Source organism: Phasianus colchicus, chromosome 20, assembly GCF_987193195.1.
Source record: "Phasianus colchicus chromosome 20, bPhaCol1.hap1.1, whole genome shotgun sequence".
Lineage (NCBI taxonomy): Eukaryota > Metazoa > Chordata > Aves > Galliformes > Phasianidae > Phasianus > Phasianus colchicus.
The window spans coordinates 7,408,543-7,431,257 of record NC_143455.1 but is presented as its reverse complement, the minus strand read 5'-3'; the positions used below and the strand labels follow the sequence as shown (position 1 = coordinate 7,431,257).

At 44.2% G+C, this 22,715-nt stretch overlaps 1 protein-coding gene across 2 annotated transcripts; it reads right to left on the bottom strand.

The window, feature by feature from the left end:
- Nucleotides 1–43: 43 nt before the first annotated feature.
- Nucleotides 44–22,428, bottom strand: LOC116232480 (ATP-binding cassette sub-family A member 9-like). Of its 2 annotated transcripts, XM_090122172.1 has the most exons (40): nucleotides 22,229–22,428; nucleotides 21,271–21,449; nucleotides 19,766–19,878; nucleotides 19,045–19,255; nucleotides 18,712–18,870; nucleotides 17,863–17,963; nucleotides 16,970–17,196; nucleotides 16,720–16,858; nucleotides 16,251–16,436; nucleotides 15,568–15,700; nucleotides 14,807–14,963; nucleotides 14,477–14,535; nucleotides 13,522–13,632; nucleotides 13,057–13,232; nucleotides 12,637–12,756; nucleotides 12,182–12,320; nucleotides 11,632–11,722; nucleotides 10,893–11,032; nucleotides 10,671–10,790; nucleotides 9,980–10,133; nucleotides 9,510–9,679; nucleotides 8,978–9,105; nucleotides 8,478–8,615; nucleotides 7,861–7,974; nucleotides 7,373–7,543; nucleotides 7,110–7,223; nucleotides 6,831–6,938; nucleotides 6,531–6,602; nucleotides 5,926–6,017; nucleotides 4,871–4,988; nucleotides 4,654–4,771; nucleotides 4,248–4,339; nucleotides 3,390–3,538; nucleotides 3,014–3,089; nucleotides 2,277–2,371; nucleotides 1,423–1,539; nucleotides 1,037–1,177; nucleotides 823–902; nucleotides 676–731; nucleotides 44–298 (listed from the first exon to the last, which is right to left on the bottom strand). In XM_090122172.1, the coding sequence occupies exons 2-40, from the start codon at nucleotides 21,287–21,289 to the stop codon at nucleotides 209–211; spliced, it is 4,794 nt and encodes a 1,597-aa protein (XP_089978298.1). In that variant the 5' UTR covers nucleotides 21,290–21,449; nucleotides 22,229–22,428; the 3' UTR covers nucleotides 44–208. The 2 variants fall into 2 exon arrangements, with proteins under 2 accessions (XP_089978298.1, XP_089978299.1); XM_090122173.1 differs by lacking the exons at nucleotides 18,712–18,870; nucleotides 19,766–19,878; nucleotides 21,271–21,449; nucleotides 22,229–22,428 and having other exon boundaries at nucleotides 18,937–19,184.
- Between the last annotated feature and the right edge of the window lie 287 nt (nucleotides 22,429–22,715).

Below are 22,715 nucleotides of genomic sequence, written 5' to 3'. Positions count from 1 at the left end.
ATCTAGTCATATAGATGGATGGCAGGCACCAGTTGCTAAAGGATAAAGGCTTTATTTATTACAATAATAATTCTCTTTTCTTTTCCTTGCAGGGCGTCTGCTGAGCTCCACATGATGCGATGCAGGTATGTGAGTCCCAGTCCCCAGTCCAACACGTTGGTAACACTGACTGAAGATGCTGAAAATATTCCTTCATGTCTCCCAGGGCTCAGGGCTGGAGCAACCACTGCTCTGCAGCCCCTTCAGCTGCTGCCTCCAGGTCGGGCTCCTCCAGGTCCCCACCGAAGTCCATGAACACCTGCAAGGCACCGGAGTGGAAACAGCCCCATTATGGCCAAGGACTGATGGTACTAACGCTGCTCATGGGATGGTTTTGTTTTCTGTACACACCGTTTTTACTTCCTGCCTATATATATTTTTTCCCAACAAGGCATATGTCATTTCCTGTACTACATTGTGAAATATATTTTCTACACATGCAGCTTTCTCACACACAAATGATTCAATCAACACTTTTCTCTAAGAGATCAGTATGGGTTTGATCAGTTTGTCATTTCTGGAAGTTATTTCAAAATTAACAGCAGGATTTGAACTTTTTTGAGATAGCTTTCTGGCCATAAAACATCATCTTGCTTTCAGGAACATTCCTGACATTTTCTTTCTAAACCAACATACCTGTTGCAAAGTGTGCAAAGATAAGCTGTACTCCTCAAGCCTGAAATTCTGTTTAGCTGCAGATCAATAGAGAAGACATCCTTAAATACAAATCCATACAAACAATTTGAAAGTGATCTTCATACTGGTTTATTTATTTCCTTGTACCTGCTTCTAGCTTGGAGAAAGCCTGGGACAGAGGTAGTGCATCTTCCATTGGTATCTTGTAGGTGAGCAAAGAAGAAATCCTGAAAAAGTAATAGAAAGCAAATCCATCATCATGGTGAGACTCACCACCAAGGTTTAGGTGTGCTTCTAGGATTCCTGCATTCTTGGATGAATGACTGAGCAGGGTCAGTGCATCCCAGCATGTATCCAGGACCTTTTTTGCTGAGCTGCACCAGGGAAGAGGTGCAGAATTTCACTATGGAGAGCATCGCTTTGCCCCACGTCCTTTGGTTTGACTTCCAGGATGTAACTCGTGCCAAACTTCCTTCTCAGCTCCTCAGGGGAACCGATGTACCTGTAGAGGAGGGAAAACAGCACTCAAACCATCCTAAGCAGCAAATAAAGCAATCACAGAATAGAAGCAGCAGATATACGTCCTCTTATTCATCTTACTAATTACACTACGCTGCTATAAAGGCTGTGTCCTCAGAAAACGGTGTCCATTACACGCCTGGGACAAACCACGAGACCACTGTCTTAATAAATAAATGTAAATAAAGACTGAAAATTAATGTTGCACGTTGCTACACCAGTGCTCACCGCAGCTGCCCCGCCACCAGCACGGCCACGCGGTCGCACATCGCTGCCTCCTCCAGGCAGTGCGTGCTGAGCACGGCTGCACACTCCTTGCTCCTCACAGCAGCCTGGATTGCTTTCCTGGGAACAGAGAGATCAAGATTACCTCATGGAACAGCCAGAGGAATAATAAAATCAACGCAGAACGGTCAAGGAATAACTGGATTTTGAGGGACGCGGTCAGTGGGCACGGTGGGGATGGGGTGATGGTTGGGCTTGGTGATCTTAGCGATCTTTTTTTTGGTCTAGTATTAAATGGGGAGGTTGGTGGCCCTGCATGTGGCAGGCGGGTTGGAGATTCATGATCCTTGAGGTTCCTTCCAAGCCTGGCCATTCTGTGAGTCTGTGATTTTGCAACCTTACTGATTTCATGATCCTATGAAATAATAAGCTCATCATTATTTAAAAGGTTTCATCTCATCTGTCCTGCTTGAAGATGACAAGTGGATGCTAACTGCAATTTGTTGCGTCAAGAACCATCCAAATTTTACGGCTCCAGGTAAAACTGTCATAGAAAAATGACAGCAAAACACTAAGCCTGAATGACGGAGGGGAAGGACTACCTCTATTTTTTTCTCATGCTCTGAAGGAAAGGAGATTTTTATCTTTTCTGCCAAATGCACGGTTTCAGATGGAGTCTGCTCAGATTTTTTTTTTTGGTTAAGAATCAATACGAAGGTTGGCAAAGGCTTACTGCCTGGCTGGTGAGGAATCTGGTGAGTGGTACCCAACCCCTGTGCATTGGGGTAACACAGGTGACCGCAGCCACCAAGGAGCCCTTCCTTGCCCAGCCATTCCTACAACCAGGGACTGCTCACCGCAGACAGCGCTGCCCTGCCACGTCCATGCCCGCCGATGGCTCATCCCAAAGCATCACCGTTGGGCTTCCCAGGATGCTCAGTGCAAAACACAGCTGGAATGGGAAAGACACATAGCCAGGTCAGCGTTTAAGCTGCATTAATGCACTGTAGATGGTGAGTCACCTCACATGTTTTAACCCATGTCAATATTATAGAAGCTGAAGCTTTTGATTACGAAAAGTAGTGGAACAGGGATTCAGTAAACAGACCTCAGGTGTTCTGACTTAACATTTTAATCTCCCAAAATAAGCTTTACCAAAACACACACATTTGCCAATGAAAGATATTCTCCATCCTGCCTACAGGCAGATGCAAACCATGGGGCATGAAGAGGTGATCACCTTCGTCAATCTAATTGTGGTTCACGTTTATTTAGTGCACAATGTGGAGAGAGGAGGGAGTGGAGGATCCTGCCAGGATTGAAAAGCTATTGATGGAACCATGCCATGCCAGGCACCCGCTCCCTCCAAAGCCTTGGGATCTGCCATCAGCACACTGGGTTTCCAGAAATTGTAATTCAAGACCGAATTTCATTCAAGAAGAGAATTGCTACGTTGTGAAACAAACAAAAATTAAGTTTTACAACACCCAGGAGTGTGTTCTGCTCTCACCCAATATGCTCCTGAGCTAGAACGTGTGCATCACACTCAAAGCAAGAAAAGCAGGTTCTGCTCAAGCAGAAACCTAACACAGACCTTCCTGGCTTCTCCAGCAGACAGCCTCCTTGCTGGGGTTTTTAAACACTTCTGGAGGTCCAAGGCCTTGGCTACACTGCGGGGATAGAAAGGAAAAATGTTGACATGACCATCCCTGTGTGCTGATGCTACAGCCAGAGGTGCCAAGGAACCAGGGGCTGACAAGCAGCCTTTGGCTGATGTGCATCACTGAGGGTTACTTAATGATTCTAATCCTAATTTACAGATTTGTTACAGAAATTCAAGACTGTAAATGCAGCTAATGCAAGAAGTAAGGTGCTTTCTCTTCCTCGTGCCAACCAACTCTGTTAGCAGAAAGCCCTTTTCCTGTCCAATACCTCCAGAGAGAGGAAACAAGAATCCTTTGGCTGCGTACCGGCTGATGAGCACAGCTGCATCCTCTCCCCTCACCCCTCGCACGGCAGCATAGGCTTCCAGATGCTGGAGCACGGTGAGGTCCGGCCACAGCGGGTCCTCCTGTGGGCAGCAGCCCAGCACCACGGCCCTGCAGCCCTGCAGCAGCACCTGCAGAGACAGTGCTCAGCTATGGGAAAGCAGCGAGCCCTTTGGAAACGCCAGTGTTTTCTCCTGTGCTGCAGGGAAGCAATGTGGTCCTCAAGGAAAAGGAACTGACTATCATTCCTGTGCTCACCCCCATCTACCACAGCTTCTCCTCACCCAGAGTGCTGGTTGTGCAAAGCCAAATGGTGTTTACTACCATCAGACTGTGGGGAATAGAACCAATGTGAAACCATAATCTCCCAGTAACACTTCTCTCTTTCAAATACTCAACCCCGAATCTGTAATAGCAATGGTATTTCCCCCCCAGCATATGTCATTAATCATTGTGTGCATAATTAAGTGATGGGTTGTTACTGGCTCAACCCTGCTCACATTCGTTTTCAATTTCCTGGTTTTGCAAGGCTTTTCATAGAGTGCTATTCCTTTTTAACATGTCAACATTTCTTGCAGTGCTTGGGAAATATCAAGATGGATTTCAAATCGAGATTGAAGATTTTGTGTAGCTCAAACCCTTAAGACTTTAACATTGATTTTGATGAAAGTAGAGCGTGCTCTGTATGCATCAACACTTCCTTCTTACTTCTGTCCATGTGCAGAGCTGCATGTACAAAAATCCCCTGAATTAAGGGCTGCAATGCCAGCTTCTCTTACCACATCCTTCACTTAGGAAGGCATCAAAGCTACTCCCCGCTGCCCCAAAGGAGCCTCCTACCTCCCCAGCAGTCACTTCTATGTCTCCAGAAATCATGCGTATTGTTGTGCTCTTTCCAGCTCCACTGGGTCCTAACAGACCTAACACCTCTCCTGGAAGAAACGTTAATGGTGATAATTGTTATTAAGACCTTGTCCTCTGGGTGCCAAGCAATCCCTCAAAATACAGTATAAGAATGTATTCATTAAATGGCATTCGTTAAATTATTCCAGTAAATCGAAACTCTGATTGGCAGAAGATGATAGAATCATAGAATGGCTTGGGTTGGAAGGGACATTAAGGATCATCTAGTTCCATCTGCAGTGCTGCTGCATTGGGTTTAGAAGCACATGAGGGAATTCTAACAAAAACAAAGTTTCCAGTTGACCTTTTCTGTTTGTGGGAAGGCACAGCAAGGTACTCAAACCTTTTTTAACGCAAAATGAAAGATTCTTGACGGCCACTTTCTTCTTTTTCTTAAAGATGGAACAGGCTCTCTTGTCTTCGTACTCCTTGCGCAGACCATTGACAACGACAACTGACTCCTGCAAACAGACCAAGCAGGAATAGAAACTCTCATGAAACATCTCATCTGCTCTCACCATTAAGTATTACCGCTTGAAGAAGCCATGTGCCCAGCTCACCTCAGGCTGCAGGGAACTTGCTGCACTCCGTGCCCGCTCCCGTTCTGCCTGCACCTCGGGGGGCTCCTGCCCTGGTGGGTCGTTGTTCTGGGGTGGGAGGGCTCTGCTCCGTTGGATCCTGCAGGCAGGGATGGGGTCACCACGCAGCCCTTCTGAAAATGCTCAGGTTTACAGGGCCTTACGAGTTTGTTCCATGGGCAGCACCAATGCAATATTTGGCACAGTTTATTTGAATTTATGCCACAGATGACAATTGTTCAAATATTTATTTGCAGGGGAAGAAAAACAATTGCACTAGCACACATGAGAAAATAAAGGTCAACTTCAGCTTGTGTTTCACCAGTAATATTGACCAGTCCCCCAGTCAATACATGCCAATTACCTGGTCACATAAACACACTGGATGGGATTTTGGAGCTATTTCAGCATCCAACCACTACCTGAGTCCCATTCGTTTATATTTGACAGCCAAACACTATTACTAGTCTTCTCCCATGTGACTTGGGAGGTCTGTCCCACACTTCTGGTGACAGGTAAGTGGTTAGCAGAAGACCTTGGTCTGATGGAACTTTAGGACAACTCTGTCCTGCAGAGAACTCTACAGATGCTTTTGGGAAGGAGGTAAAATGTTGGATTTCAATGTGTAACTATTAATGGAGACAGCTACAGTGAAATGTCCTGAAAGCTCAGCAATTAAACGTAACCAAAAGAGCTCAGATCACATTTGCTATTCTTTCTAGGAGACTGTGGTTCAATTGACCTTCTATTGCAACACACTGGGTGGGTGTTTGCCTGGAGACACGCTTAAGGAAACGGAGCAAATTAAGCCTCAGACCCATAATGACCTAAAGGAATAAAAATTTCCTCCCTCCATTCTCAATTTCCTCCCCTAAACTGGTTAAAACTGAAAATGTGGGCTTTGCACACACTTTGCAAAATACTTTGGACCTTACTCATCCCGTTCCACTGCCATCAGGGTGAGGCAGACGGGTCCTATCTGGCACAGCCTGCTTATGAGTGGTGTGCCAGCTGCTCCCAGTGCACCCAGTACGCACCTGAAGATGGGATCACGTTCTGCAACTGCTTCTCTGTATCGTATCTCCAAGCAGCACAGCAGAAACCCAAACAACACACTGTGGATGTAAGGCTGGAAGATAATAGTGAGTTAGGTTTGCATGGAGAAAGGTAACAACACAATTAGTTTTAATTATAAAGGGATGCGTGGCCCCACAGTTTACTTCAGCTATTGGAAAGAACCATATGGTTTCATCTCGAATGCAGATCACTTGCAACAGCCCTGACTTTACACTGCTGCAGTTTTGGTTCAGATAATCTGCACCTTAACAGAATCTTGGAGGCATCCTACAGGATCTGAAATCACGTCTTTCTTTTGAAGATGCAGCATTAGGCTGATTAATTAATAACATCTTTCACTTATTTCCTGAAGTCCACTTAATTCCCTACCATTTTCCCACATGTTGCAGCACGTGGGAGTCCCCTGAGACAAGCCCATGGTTACTTCGATGTACCCCCCAACAACATTCAGGGTGAAAGTTCCACCACATCACCCATGGTCTATTAATAGCAAGACTTTTGCAAACTCAACGTAAGTCAGAACAAGCATCTATTCCAAAATAATTATCATCAAATTGTTCCTTACTGCAAAGACAGCAACCAAGATGTTACTCCATGCATCACGAAGAAGATTACTACTGGAAATAAATGCTAGGTGCTACAAGAAAAAAAAATTAAATCAGTCAGTTAGAGCACAGTGTACCTCAGTGCAGATGTGTGGGATGTAGGGACTGACCTTCCAATCAAGTAAAGGATCAATAAATCAAATTTTCTTGATCTCTTCCCTCACTCCCTAGCCCATAGCTTTTCTTATCCCATTTTTTTTTGCCTTTTATCTTCTGGGCAGTTGGGAACAACTTTTGATTCTACTGGCACATGCACTTACTCTTGTAGAGAAAATCAACCAGCCCAAGAGCGGATATGGGGGCATCAAAGTGGAGAAGATGTAGAAGAAAACATAGCTGTTACTGAACATATGGAGAGTGAAGTTCACCTGGAATAAAGTAGAAAAAGTGTTTCCAATATTTATGCATCCCGTTACTAAAAACTAGGCTGCTTGTTACTGATTTGGGTTATTCTGTTGAATTTTAATACATTCAAAATGAAACCTCAAATGGCAAGATGTGTTATAAAATGTTACAGAGTGAAGATTTCCTCCTCTTACCAGAATGAAGACAAAAGACCACAGGTAACGATTGGTTCGACCCTTGCGAAACATAAAGGCAATCAAATAGACGAGGAAGATGAGAGAAACTCCGTAACCAATGGCACTAAAAATCTAAAGAGAGAAGGATGTCACTGACAAGGAAATCAATGTGGGTACACCAAATCCTGCTTACAGCAGTTTGTTTGGTTAAATTACTGAATACATCGGGATCAACCAACTGTGGTCACACGGTGTGGGATGAGGGAGGGGGATTTTCGCACCATGGGCAGGATGATGAAAGCCTCCATGGGGCAGATGCGGTTGAAGAGCAGCACGACTATGAACATGAGGCACATCAGGGCCCAGAAGAGTGGGACGTCCACCAGTGCCTGCCCACACCAGTATGCCGAGGGAAAGAGCCCTGAGACCTGCAGCTGGGCACGAGCCTTTATCTGTGATGGAAAGGGGAGAAGGAGGAGATTCAGCAGAGCGCTAAATGCCATTCCCACTCCTCCTCATCTTTCTCCTTTGCTCCTCCTTCCCAGCTGAGCCTTCCTTTCTCTTCCAAATTCCTTCAATTCCATCTTAGTCCAACTGTTGCTAACAAGCATATCATTCTCAAGGAAAAATGAAAAAAAAATCTTTCTGACTCCCAAGTCTTTATTCATGAAACACCCAAATAGTCCAACTATTCGCCTCTACAGGGACATTGTGTTTCCATTCATTTCTCCTTGTGCAAGACCATAGACTTTCAGTGCATGCCTTTTACCTTGTAATCCTCCACGCTGCTCACTGCAAATTGAGGAGGCAAACCAGCAGCCCAGATCAGCATGTAAGTAACACTGAGAAAAAAAATACCACGGCCTAGTTCTGGGTTTTCTGCCTACGGAAGAGAAATTCAGAAATCACAATCAATAGCTGTCCAGAGAAAATTAGCAAGGTTGACATTCATAGTATGGCTAAATACACAAATGAGCCATAGGACAAGTATGTAATTACAGTAATCCCTTTGTGCTGAAGAACACAAAAAAATAAACAAAGCATTTACCATCTTAAAATTTGCAGGAGGTATTGGAATTGCTGTAAACTGTTGAGGAGAGGCAACACATTTTTGACACTGAAGGAAACTGAAAATACTGCTGCTGTATTCCTACCCTACTGATGCATAGCACAAGCTTGAATGTCATACAGTACCGAAACCTTATAAGAAACACCGTGGTAGAAATTCTCAGGAAATGGCCCCAGTATTTAACGCGCCCATTGAGTGGAGCACTGACCCCAACCAATCCCTGGAGACACTGTGGTCCAGCTAGTCTTTCCCCTTCTAACCCTCATCACTTTGGCCATTTCAAGTAATTTCCAACACTAATTTGGCAGGATGCTCACTCTAGAGAAGGGATGGCTCCAGATACGGATCCGTGCGGTGGAATTGAAGAGCCTCAGGAAGGTGTTGCTGAGGGTGTTGATGAGCACAGGGAAGCAGTTGATGGGCTCTGCGCCGCACATGAGCGTGTAGTGGCGGTGCTGAAAGTACGAGAGGAAAAGATGTCACCTTTGTGCCTGCATGAGCTTGGAGAATTTTGGAGAAAAGCAATGAAAAGTGCAATCAGTTTTATTAGAGATGTGGCTGTGTACTAAAGGTACCGCGAGCAAAGCAATGGATGAAAATAACGACCTGGGGAGAAAAGCAGAGATGACTTGCATTAATACTTTTCTCCAAGGATTGCCATGATCCTGGCTGCTCACAAACAGGATTACTGATAATATTTAATGTGTCAAATAAATTTTCTCCTTTGGCTGGTCTATTTCACCGCATCCCATGTAAACATATTTCAGAGAATCCTATTGACGTATACAGGATGAAAGAAGAAAATAACATCCTTCACCTTGCCTTCCAGGGATATCTTTATAGCTCCATTATGTTGTGGCAGGCTTGTGATGTTTTTCTCAAGAGTTATTTCTGGCATTATATTTTGAATCTTCAAAGCAGCAATGAAATCCTCTATTTCTGATCCTGAATTAACATCAAGGACACAAATTAGAATTAGGTTTTTAATACAGTCAGTTTTTTATAGACAAACTCCTGCTTGCAAAATAGAGTAATGCTAAAATACTCATTTAGAATCTGAATCAATTTCTATTTCCTCTGTTTTTCTTTTCTATTTGAACGAAACTTGTTAAAGACAGCACGTTTCCATAGTTCATGTATTGTACTGATTGTACAATTGTTCTTTTACATATCAGCTACTCATTAATCACCACTAAAATTGGATTTGTGTCCACTCAAAACAAAACACCCCCCAAAGCCACAGACATATAAAGGACCATGCAGAAAACAGAAGGCAGAGACGCCCTATCAGCCCCAAGAGCACTCAAAGTAATGCAGAATACCAATCAGCATCATGTGTTCTTCTTCACCTGTGTCGTTGAAGACGAGAAGATTTGTTGACTTGCTTTGAGTTTGAGTGGGAGGCTGAGCGGGAAGAAAATACTTGCTGGCTGTCAGTTCTGAGATGGATTTGTTCCATAGATTAAAACCAAGGAAAAACATGAGCATCTGGATGATAAATACTCCAAAGATCAGCAATCTAGATGGAAAAACAGACCATGAGTGGCTCCAGGGAACTGCACCATCAAGCACTGGTGTGATTCATGTAGCAAAATCAAGAAGAAATTTGAAGCTGAGGAATATACTTAAACAATTCAGAGCTCTATCAGGAAGTTCTGTTTTTATCACTCCAACTTTTACGCAACCAACACCTACTTCTCAGCTTCCAAACCACTCCAGCACTTTTTAAGCTTTCCCTCAGTCGACCCAGGGAATGACAAAACCTCTGCAAACCCCTAAGTCAGTATAGGGCTGACAGAGTATAGGGGTCAGTGCTTACAAGGACCGGAGAAGCTTTCCATCGTGCCTCAGTCTGTAGAAACGAACTCTGGCCACAGCAAGGACCTGCTGCCTCCAGAGCTCCATGCCACTTGCTGCTATGTGTGCTGGTTCAGAAAAACCCAGGAAGTTCTGGTCACTCTCCTTCAGGTTTTCTGCATGACAAACACCATTATCCACAATGAGCTTCCAAAGCACGTGTTTTAAGCACAAGCAATAAAGAAGGGTTTTCTGTTCTGAATAGGAGCGCTTCTATTTTAGTCAGAGAAGACAATATGGCAGAGAAAAGGGCCATTCTGTAATCAGAATTAATTTATGTTGGTGAATTGAGAGCGGCTGAACCTGAGCTTGTGTGACCACACATGCAGTACTTGTTCCCTGGCCTTGGGAACTGCCCTTGACTAGATTATCTCTTCCCACCTCCTGCTCTGGGGAGGATATTTCCTGCAAAACCTTTACAACATCGCTCTTCAGTCCTTGTGTTAAGAAGCCTGTGGCAAATTAAGTCTGAAGCATTCAGACTTCTCAGGGAAGTTATCTGTTATCAAAGAAAATCTGAACTTTTACACAACTGCAACTCTTGACCTTCCAGGAACGATGAAACATCACATTCAACAGAAACTTACGCATATTTTTTAAACTGAAAACAAAATGCAAACGCTTAATCTTGCAGAGAGGAATCAGTGCCTTACCTTTATGATCAGCATCTTCCTTGCCTTCCAACTTCAGGAGAGCATCTGCCAGGGTTGTCCTGCTGACCTCGTAATGAACAACCCCCAGCAAGAGGCCGTTGTCGAGGTGGCCAAGCAGATCTGCGTGACAAAGTGAATCAGCTCAGCCCAACACCTGGGCTCCCCTCGCATTCTGATCTGGCATCCCCTTACAACCTCGATGCAACAGCAGGCTTTTGTTACCTGGGAAACTCTTGGTGTTTTCCAGAGGCAGCATGTAACACAGCTCATCCCTGTCCCGCCTTTTGAGCACAGCATTGGGGATGTACCGCCTGACCAGGGATGATGCAAGCCCAGGGTCACACTGATCATTTATGCACATCCTGTTTGTATTAAAAAGTGATTGCTAGAGTATTAAATTAAAAAAAAAGCAATGCATGCTTCATCCATTAAAAAGACAAAGCCAGCAGTCATTCTTCAAGCCATAGGGAAACCTCCAAAACCAGGCAGCATTTCAGTGGGAATTATCCACAGGCATCTCCCGTGCCCCTGGTTTTACCATGCATGCAATAAATAGTTGAGGCTAAGAATAATGATCCTGGCCAGCACTGCTTAACCAAGAACACAGAAATTTAAATCCTATGAAAAGCAGCTTTACATTAAAGCCACTGTAAGTCACTCTGGCACCATAGAGCATGTGGGAACTGCTGTTCATTCTACTCTGGTCCCCTTTTGGCTGCGAAGGAGGTTGCAAAGTCATCTTAGCTGCATGCTCAGAGCTCTCAGGATTGGGTCCAAAGAAAAGCAGCTTGCTATCCAAGGCAAGATAGACTTGGCAGCCTCAAAAGACTCCTAAAATGGATTGTCAAGATTTTTATTCCTCTGTATGGAAACACCATAGAGACATAGACTCTATGTGAGAAATACATCAACCAGAAGCTTTTCATAAAAAGAGCGATGACCAAAAAGGATAGGATTTTACCTTAGGTGATAGCCAATTCCCCATTTTCTCTTCAAGTACAGAGATGAGCCAACACACTGTAATCTCCCATTTGAAAGGAAAGCTTTCCGATCTGAGGAGGTAGGAATACAAAGATTTAGGGGGGATTTACAACAGCACAGTAGGCTGACCTTAACTCTGCTCCTTCAGAACTCAAGAGATACTTCTATAATGAAGTCAAGAGGAGTAAAACCAGACTAGTCTTCTGCTTATACATTCTTACAGGTTTACAGAAAATTTCCCATGCAGCTCAAGATAAATAAAAAAAATGAGAAAGATATTAACCCAAGAAACGTCACTAATTGGGGTGGGTGCTAAGCCTATGGAAGTCTTCACCCTCATGCAGAGCATGAGCAAGGCCTTGGAAGGACATCTGGGGCAGAGGCTGAGCCTTTGCTCAACTGCAGAGTTGTGTGGTCGCCCTTGGACAAAACCCAAACGAGTGCAGATGGCATCACAGCAGAACCCCGAGGGTGGGATCCAAGTAGGGAATCCCCAGTTTCCACACTGCAGAGTGAACGTCTGGACTCACCAGCACAAGCATCAGCCTCCTCCACAGACTGTGTACAGATGAGTGTCACACGGCCGGCCCGGTGCTCCGCCAACAGCTCCCACACGTGGTGCCTGGAGCAGGGATCCAACCCCACCATTGGCTCGTCCAAGAGCAGCACCTGCAAGGTGAGAGCAGGCGTCATGCATACAAGCCACTGTGTTGGCATGGCTTTGTTCCATGCTTTGTTCCATGTTCCATCCTCTCACCCAAAGAACACAATGCGTCCTCAAACGTTGGTCATTTTTTATTGAGCTTTCAATATTTTTACCCTTTCTATGTGAATATCATTACCATTTTCATTTAAAACATGGTTCTCGTTCACCTAGATTCCTCATTCCTTCTGGCAGGCTTTCAGAGCACAAGGGCAAAAGAATACAAATATCTGCATACCCAAACCGTGCCTGTCGTATGCGTGCAGTAGGACTTGTGCCTACCTGGGGATCCCCTAAAATTGCAATTGCAAGAGACAGTTTTCTTTTTTGTCCCCAACTCAGAGAGTCAGCGTGGACATCCTGAAGGTCGGTGAGGTCCAACTGTACCAGGACTTTCTGCACCTTGGGAACACATGAAAACAAGAACATGTGGAACTGGTCATATTCTGATTCGTGCACAGTGCAGGAGAACATAACTTCTGTATTTAATACTTACATGTTTTTAAATGGATTTGCTGCGAGAAAAATATTGCAAATCTGAATTCTGACTCTCAGGACAATAGGATAAGAAAGAATTAAAAACAATTCTCTAAATTACAACTGTTCTAATTTCTGCAGAACAGGTTATAGGTGAGAATGTACTATGAAAGTAACCCAAGAAGTTGTCCAAGATGCTGTGTAATAGAGATCAGTGATCCCTACCTCTTGCTCTACTTCTTTCCACTGAATCCCTTTGACGTGAGCAAAAATTCTCAAGTTTTCCTTCACTGTTAAGGCTTCAAAATGTAAATTTAATTGTGGGCAAATCCCAACCAGTGCCTGAATTCCTTCCATGTCCTGTACTTCAGATACCTTGTAGTTGTAAATCACTGCAGAACCTACACACAGGAATAAATGAAACAAATGTCTTATGTAGTATATATAGAAATGTATAGCTAACAAAATAAAATGTATTTCCCAAAGATATACAGCTCATGGAAAACATCAGAACGTCTAGAGGGAGAAATAACCATCCACACGTGCTCGCACACAGGAGAAAATCCATGAAGTTCATGCTGAAGGAGCAATCTGTTCTTACAATAGGACAGGTTGAAGGACTGAAGGAAAAACTAGTTTTTTGCATATTTATGCTTGAAAAGAGGGCTTCTCCTCTTCTCCACTCATTACCTGCTGAAGGCTTGGAAAATCCACTGAGCACATTCAAGAGGGCAGTTTTTCCAGACCCGCTGAGACCAAGTAATGCAGTGATCTGACCTTCATAAATGTTGAAGGACAAACCTAAAAGAGAAACATGGCACTATTAGGATGGAAGTGTGCGAGGCTAACAGACTTCTGCCCGTGGCTTACTGCTGAGTCTGATAGAGGGACACCATCTCTGCTGACACAGATCTGAAAACATGTGCTGCGTGTAAATAATTGAAGGAAAACGTTGACCTTGTTTTCTGCAAGGTTCATAACCTTTTATTTTAGCATGACTCAAAAGAGAGCCCACATAAAGAGGAAAACCCATAGCCTTTCCAGTTTAGGGAGACTTTGCCATCCCGTTTCCTTTTAAAAAGGACTCGTTTGGGATTTTTGTGGGTTTTCTTTTTGTTTTGTGCTTAACTCAATATAAACCTTTGAGACCACGCTGATGTTTTCAGTGTGACGTGGAGTTCTTGTTAGACAAAGGCATTTAGCAAACATCTCATGGCTGTGCTATGACATTGCCAACCACTGGCATACCTTGCAGCTGGCAAATGCACAAATGCTTGGGGAGCAAGGCCCAGCCAGTGACAACAGCCCTGCTTCCAGCTAGGGCCCAAAAAACGAGTTGTGTTTGCCGGGATGAATTTACATTTTCACAGGGAAGGTTGGGAGGTGATTTGACTCAAGCCCGCAGCTTTCAAGGAGATTTCTGCCATTGCAAAAAGCAATAAACAGTAATTTTCCCAGAGTGAAAAGGAAAAGGTAACAACCTTGTAGAAATTTGCCAGTAATTTACCCCAGCAGGAATAACTGTTGCATAATGCATTTTAACGGTGCTGGAGGCACAATCAGGTACATCCAATACATTTCAAAACAGCTTGGGTTCATCGCCAGTGAAAAATGAAATTAAAGCCATTACTAAGCCAGCTCTTACCTCTTAAAGCTTCGGTTCTCTTGCCCTTCCTCTCGTATATTTTTCTAATGTTGTATAGTCTAGATGAAAGGCAAGCAAGCTATTAGTAATGGATCACAGCATTTTGGCAAGGAAGTAACCTTTGAAAACTCCGGGAAGAACATTTTTTGGCCTCCTCCCCACACTGGACCTGCCCAACAGCACCAAGGGTTGGATGAGCGCATCCCCAGAGCTCCCTTACAACCCCTAGGATTCTGTAACTCTACCTGAAGGCATCACTTCAGGTAAGTTCTAAGCCCTTCCCCAGAGCGCTATGGCTGTGCTCACACCGTGCGTTGCTGCTCTCCATACCTGATGGCCTCCTTCCCCTCAAAGCCCTCAGGCATGGGCTCAGTGTCACAGCCAGGGACAGGGATGGGGTCAGGCTGGATGCTGCACTTGCTGCCCTGCTGCAGCCAATACGATGGCCTCAGGAAGAACAGGGGAGGGTATGGCACCCCATATTTGCCTAAATAGAAACAAACAGAGTGAAATGCAGCCCCCACACTGTTACAGCTCAGCTTCTATAAACACCACGTCCAACCAGCTCTTGACATATTGACAGTGCAAAAGGATGGGTAATTTTTCCTATTTCTGCTCACTCATCTGTAGCTATAAATGCATGTAGGCAGCAGTCACCTCAGTGGTTACCAAAACACCTGAACATCAGAACATCCTTTCAAGCCCAGTGGTTGGGACCACTGCAGCAGACATAGACCAGCACAGAGCCATGGTGGAAGTTGTCAGGTTCCTTTTGGAGCCTGCTTTGGAGGCCAAATTATTTAGCTGCATGCAGCCATCTGCTGGGAAACAGGATCTTTCTACATCTTTTTTTCATGAGCAAGACAGCAAACCCAGTTGGCAGCCCTTTGTGTAACATGGCACAGTCTACTTCTGCTAAGATGCTGCACCACAACCTGACCTGCACAATGCTGCAATGCCTTTCTTCTCTTCCATGCAGATAATGGCTTCTTCTGCTCTATCCCATTGCTCTTTTGGCACCTCTTCCCCGACGAGGGGACAGGATAGAAGAAAATTGAAATACGTTGTTTTTCACATATATTTCTACTTACCAGGCAAAACCTTATCAAAGTAGATGGCCAGCAGCAAATACAGAATGCTGTCCAGGATCAGCATGCTGTATAGGTTAAAGAAAGGGTACAACTCCGCTGCAACAGTTGGTCCGTATTTTTCTAATTTTACAATCTAGGCAGAAAAAAAACAAAAACAAAACAGCACAAATCAAATCAGATGCAGCCCTTCCTTTAGCCGGAGATATGGAATGCAAGCTACAGCTGTGTCACATGGCCTTTTCTTCCCAGGAAGCCCATCCACTTGTGATGTGGCACTGTTTCTATCACTTAAAGACCAGAAGCATCAGTGGGGTCTCAGTAGAGTGAACTTGGACTCTTGCAGAGGTCTCAGCAGCAGTGCAATGCCTGTGGTGTTGGCTGGGGCAGCAGCTGGACACATTGCTGCTCTGCAGCTCTGGGTGCCCACCAGCCACATCTCACTGCTGCAACAGCTTTCCAGAGATGGAAACTTATGGTGTGTTCAGCTAGTAAAATTCCTGCTGAGGTTCTGAGCAATAGCTAACATCTACTTTTTGGAGGCACATTTTCTTCCTGCAAAGCATTTAGGGTGTAGGGGCACAACTGCATCACTACAATGATGAGCAGATGCAACGCCAGATGGCAGAAGCTGTGTGTGCTGCAGGCTGAACATTCCTGATGAAATGGCTTTGTTTTGAGCATACCTTTGAGATGCCAGCTGTAAAGGTGTAAGGACTGAAGAGGTTAAAGACCCATTCCAAAGATGGTGGCACTTGTTCAAACAGTGTCATGAAGCCCAGCGAACCAAAGACGATGTGAAGGAAAAATCCCACAAAACTGGTAATATGAGGCTGCTTTAACAAGGAGCTGATCATGAAATAGAAGTGAATCTGCAGCAGAGAGAACCAGGAGTCAGCAGGATGCATTTCTGCTAGCGATTAAGCAAAAATAAACCAACAACAATAACAAAAAATGGTAAAAGAACCCACAACGTGGGAAAATCTGGGGTCATTTACAGGAGTGATATAGCAGCCTACAAACAAGAAAGTCAGGTAATGGAGAAGTTTCTGTTACATTCTTGCAGCTCTAGAGTCTGCAGTCTGAGTTTTAGATGTTTTAATTAGGAAATGGAAAAACGTCACTCATCATTTAGAAACAGAAAAGCAGACTTACTGATGCAATGCCGTAGAAAAAATAAAGGAAATATATTTCTGAAAAGCTGCAGTCTTGGGTGACTTCCCCAATCGTGATTGCTGTCAGCAGACTTGACGTTATCGCGATGTAAATGGTGTACAGCAGGCTCCAGGACAACCTGCCAACAAGTCACAAGAAGTTCCCTTTTCATTGAAGCACAGAATCTTTAAAGGTTGGAAAAGACCTCTAAGGTCACCAAGCCCAACCTCAGCACACTGTGCCCACTGACCAGAAGGCGATGTCCTGTAAACCCATTGCTCTCATCAACACCTTGAGCTTCTTTTTCTCTCTGATAACTTTCACTGATAGAAAGTACATATATGGGGAGAAACACAGCATGCTGTAAATGGTGAACCAAACGTAATTCAGTTTATATATGGATTTGATCAAGGGTGATTGCAGACGGATGCCGCTGATTGATTTCATCTCTTCCCAGACAGAACGGTTCGTTTTCGTCTGAAGAAAAGAAGTCAGCCATTAATTTTATATCCCGTAATGAAGCAGCCAATAAATAGCTTTTCACAGGCTTGACAATAACTACCATTTCAGTAATGACATTACATTTAAACCTGGTGAATTACCATCAGAATTTAATATTTTTTGTAATAAACACTAATGTTGCATTTGAGCACAGGCATGACCTACAAAGCAGATGGAAGAGGAATAGAGCAGAAGTTGTAAAGCAATTATAGCATAGCTAAAGGGCAGGAGCTTTACTGCTCTGTAAATACCATATTTGGAGATGATTATCTTTTTATGATGGATGGAAGAGTTTATCGCTGAAAAATACAGTCTGGTCCATATTAAACACTTCACATTTATTTTTCAAAATGGACCAATGTGATAAAAATGAAATCTCAAAGATAAAGATTCTGGCAATGGTGTTTTCATTCATTTAACTACAAATTTTTCTATAAACTTGCAAATATAAAAGGGGAAAAAAAAAAAAGTTTGGCAACAAAATAAGTTCCACATCTTTTAAGTCCAGAAATAGGCTTCCAATCTTTAAGTCAGCAACAGCTCACAGTTATTCCATGTGTTTGGTTTCTTTTTTTTTTTTTTTTTTAAGCCAAGTATATGGATAACTTTAGAAAGCAACCATGTCTTCCATCATGCCCATACCTCTATGACTGCTGCATCAATGCTGGACTGAATAGACAGGAATCCCTCATACCAGTACGAAGGAATCTTGCAGTAGGGTGATGAGACATTATAGCAGGTATCTATGAGAAACAAAGAAAATTAAGTCCCATATATATGTTTGTATTTATATTTTTATACATATGTGTAGTTGAAAATATGTTTGACCTAAGAGCCAATCAACCCAAATTTAAGCCACCAGCTGGAGGGCATCACCTCTAGGAAACCCAGAGCATGGACACAGCTGTGGGGAGCTGCTGACTGCTGGGCATGGCAGAAATAGTCTCACAATCTGTTTTCCAAGGCATTTTTTTTCTTTCTTTTTGGCTGCTTAGCCAATGAACTCACTTGATATTTTATCTGAAAATAAGCTGAGTTTTTGTTTTGCTTTATTACTTCTAGACACTAACTGTGAGTGCATTTGGTCAAAGAAAGAAGTAATTTGGATAAAAGTGTGTTCAGGTTGATCTTTTTAATGCATTAAATGCATGTTAGAAGTGTATGAGTGCACAAACAGTGTACATTTCCACTGCATGATCCAGCACAGAAGGAAGGGGGACAGCAAGGACTTCAGATAATGTGCACGTGCTCTTAAAAACACTTTGACATTGCCCTTAAACTCCAATTAAAACCTTTCCTGAAACACTTTTCACATGCAGACCTGATCCCACGGCATGGCAGCAGAGATCCATCTAAACTCATTTCAATATAAAATCATTGAATGGTTTGGGTTGGAAGGGGCCTCAAAGATGATCTACTTCCAACCCGACTGCCACGGGCAGGGTCACCAACCACTAAATCATGTCCTCTGCTTTCATTCATTCTTTTTACCGATGTGTTCAAAGGCATCAACGGGAGATATCACACTGTGGCTCTGAAATCTGAGATGGTAGGAGAAGTCATCCTTAAAAACAACACCGATCACACCATACTTAAAAAGTCCTCTTGCTGACAGGTTTTTCTCATTTACTGCCTCTTCTATTGCTATACCTGGTAATAAACAACACTGATCAGCAGTTGCAACAGGACAACACATCAGCCACGTTGTGTACTCACAGTGCAGTGCTCAAACCCTTTTCCCTCCCACCACAATGAAGGCTGATGTGCCCGTGGTTGGGATCTGTGCAGCCTCACATCTGCACCGAGGACATGAGCAGCTTTTACCCTTCAGCACAGAGTCTGAGGCCACTCTTCTCATGATTTCCCTGGTGGTGCTGGTTGCGGGCGTGTAGATGAGTGTCACTTCCTTCACCCCGAAGGCGGGGTCATCCAAACGCCCAAGGAACTTGTAAGGGATTTCTTGTCGCTCAAAATTGTAAATCACAGTTGATGATATTTGTATTATTAAGAGAAGAATCGCAATGGTAATCCATTCCTAGGTGAAAGGAGGGGAATATAGGTGAGTGGCAGTGCAGTGACGTGGAGTTTGGGTGCTATGGGAAGTGCCTGCTGCTGCCTCAAGGACTTTTCTCATCGTGCACGGATCCACCTGCATGGTCCAAATCATTTAGACACAAACGTTGTCTTTCTATAAAGAAGCTATTTCATAGGAGCCGTAATTTTAAAATATGAGGACTGTTCCAAGTGAAGAACATGTCCTAGCACAGGAGCCAATGAGTTCTGCCTCTAATCTTACACCAGCAGGTGTGCGTTGTACATTGTGTTCTGGTCACTGTGGAGATGGGATCAGCAACCAAAGCAGCAAACTGGCCTTGTATCAAGCCCTTATTGTAGTGTCACAGGAAAAGCTGTAACTGAGGACATTTTTCAGAGAGCCATGTTGCCAGCTGAGGCTCCTCACGTATCATCTGACATCAAAACAACGTGATACAAAAATACTTGGTAGTGGAAATCCTAAATTTTCTTTGGAAGAACAGACACTTGCCTGGAAACTTTCTGTTTTCTTCCTCCACACCAGCAGAATGTTTTTCCATAAGAGAGCCCAGGTTTGCTGACTAATTTTTGAGGCTTTTTTGAATGCTCTCTGCATTTTCCCAGCTAGGATGAGAGACAAAAGAACATAGTTCAGAATGAAAACAGGTCACTGAGAACGAATACATTCACTTGGCTAAACTCCACTTTGGAGAAATCCAATAACATATCAAAGGTCTAGAGCTTTCCTATGTTGGCAACCAAGAAGGGATTCAAAGGAAAGAGTGTGAGAGCATGCAGGTGAACATGGAGCTGCCTCTGTGAAGTCACAGATGCATCCCATGCCATCCCTGAGATGCTCTGTAGGAGGGGCTTTGAGCTGGTTCTGCATCTACATAAGGCTGACAACAGAAAAGTCAGGGGGAGAGGATTAAGTGGCAAATGCTATGTAGCAAATTGTAAATCTAATATAGCTAGAACATATCATTAAGAAAAACCAGTTTGTGCTTTTGTATCCTCCTAAATACTGAGCAGGGAATTCTTGGAGTTGGGGAACATTAAATCCAGCTCCAGCCGCGTGGCCAAATAGCAAATTTTCCACAAAGCAACCCTGCTGTAGTGGCTGGGAGGGAACCTCAAACAGTGTTTTTGCATTTAAACCCTTTAAAACAGCAGAAACCAAAAATTAAAGCAACTTCAAATGCATTGTGCTCTTTTCCCCTTGGACATCATTTCCTGATTTCACGGATTGGGCAGCTGCAGTTCATAAACAATTCTACAACTCTGTTCACTGTTTATGGGAGAATTCAATATTTGCAAACTCCAGGGGGTAATGGATCCCGTTTGCTCCCCAGCTATTGGCACACAGCTTATCTTGAATTGCTGTGCCTGGAGTTTTCTCTGGGATCCCACATCAGAGCTGACTGCAGGAAGGGGTTTTGAGGAAGGGCTGCAGTGCTGCTGGCTCCCTGCACGCCAGTGGTGAACCCTTGTGCAACAAGAGTGCAGAGGTTTGCAAGCAGGAGGGCACAGCACACACATCTGCCAACAGAAACCTGCAGCCAACCCCTGCACCGCCCTGCCTGATAAAATAGGGGATAGACTTGTGCTGATTTTGCTTTTACACGCAGCTCTGGAAAGAAATTATTTTCCTCCAAAAAACTCATAAAAACGGCTGTAAGCCCAAAGCTCAACATTTAAAACCTCCCTGAGAGAAGAGAACTTTGGGAGTCCTCCCTGGAGAAGCCTTAATTGGGAATGGAGCCAGGGCTCAGCTGAGAGGAGCGCCGCATCAGTGGCAAGAATCAAAATCCATGCACCCAGAAATGCAGAACATCATTGTTCTTCTGCTTTTTAAACAACTTGGTGCGAAGCTCAGTGTTGAGAATTGAGCTGGAAAGCACCGATCTCATGCTTTCAGCATAACACTACTGAAATAACTATGAAAAAACTTAGCCATGAAAACCCCCTGCATGTAATTTTTCACTTACAGAACATCAATACGAAGAAGCTCCTCACCTGGCAATGGACTTTCCATCAGAACAGTGTCTTCTGCAGCTCGGGGATGTCCAGGCTCGTCGTCTCCTTCAATGCTGGATGGACTGGGTTGGATGCTGCAGCTGTGCCCCTCTGCTGCCTGACGTCAGCCTGGGTAAGTGCTGACCCCACTATGAGCGCAGCAGCTGGAAGCATCAACACTGCATTTTGCATGGTATTATTTCATTCAGACATGTGCACGGGTTGTAATATCAGAGTATTCCTGGTGCTTGCAACATGTGCAATCACAAGGAGTCAACAGCACTCTCTCCTCTATGGGGTCAGCCCTGTGCCCCAGATGTGATTTTATTTCTTGCTTTTCTTTTCCCCTTTGTTTTCAGTATACGTATAATTTGCTTCCACTCCTTTTAATTGCTTTCCCAGCAGCCACTGCAAAGTTGGGATCAAGATTTTTTATTTTTTTATTTTTTAAATAGCTTTCTAATGGATCTGCATGCCAAATGGTGAGGAAATCAGATAAGCCAGGAAGTCCAAACACATTGGAAGGGCGTGGAGTCACATGACTAATCACATTAAAAGAAAGCAATGTGACCATCTTAGAACAGCAGCTCTGCAACTGATTGGCAGAATTGAGCAGAAGCACAGAAGCAGCCCGGCTGTTGCTTGACACCAGGCTGCAGCTCTTCTGCTGTTGTGCTCATTTGCAAGGAACGAGCTCACTGCAAGGAGCAGAGCACACTCCTGCATCCCATCGGGCAGCAAACTGCAGCAGGGGAGGCTGCAATTAACTGTGAGACAGCACAGATGCACAGCTCATTCTTAGAGAATTCACTGACAAAATAACAGTGATGCATCTGAGACATCCCCTATACAGGGTTGCTGCAGGGCCACTTCATTACCCAGCTCACAGCAGAGCCCAGGCATTCCTGCAGGAACAGAAAATGCATTTTAATATTGAAAGGACCTTAAGTGAGCTCACCTTTGGGTTCCCCATCCTGCACAGTGCTGCTGCTGGGCTCCGGCTCACGACAGCTGCACACAGCAGCACCTCCAGTGCTGCTTGCAAGTCTCCCAGGAGCGACTGGATGGACTGCCAGGCTGGTGTCAGTGCGTGTGGCACAGGGATGGGGTGGGAGCTGCAAGTGGGAGGCTCAAAGCAATTCATAGCAGGGAAAAAGGGGAACTGAAAGCTCCAGAGAACACGGATCCTTGAGACATACAATGTGCTGAATCAGGGACATTCGGAAGAGCTCTTAAGAAAACAGTACTTGGAAATGATCTTGTTTTGCAGCTTAAAAGAGAAATAAAAAATGGCACGCTGCCCTCAAGACACCACTGAACACAAACTAGTGTGGAAACTGAGAACTTGGGCCAAATTTGCATCAACAAACGTGGGGTTACTTGCCACACGCACAGCCCCCTTTCATTCCATCATGTCCTTAGCTGATCCCAGGACTGGTGATGGG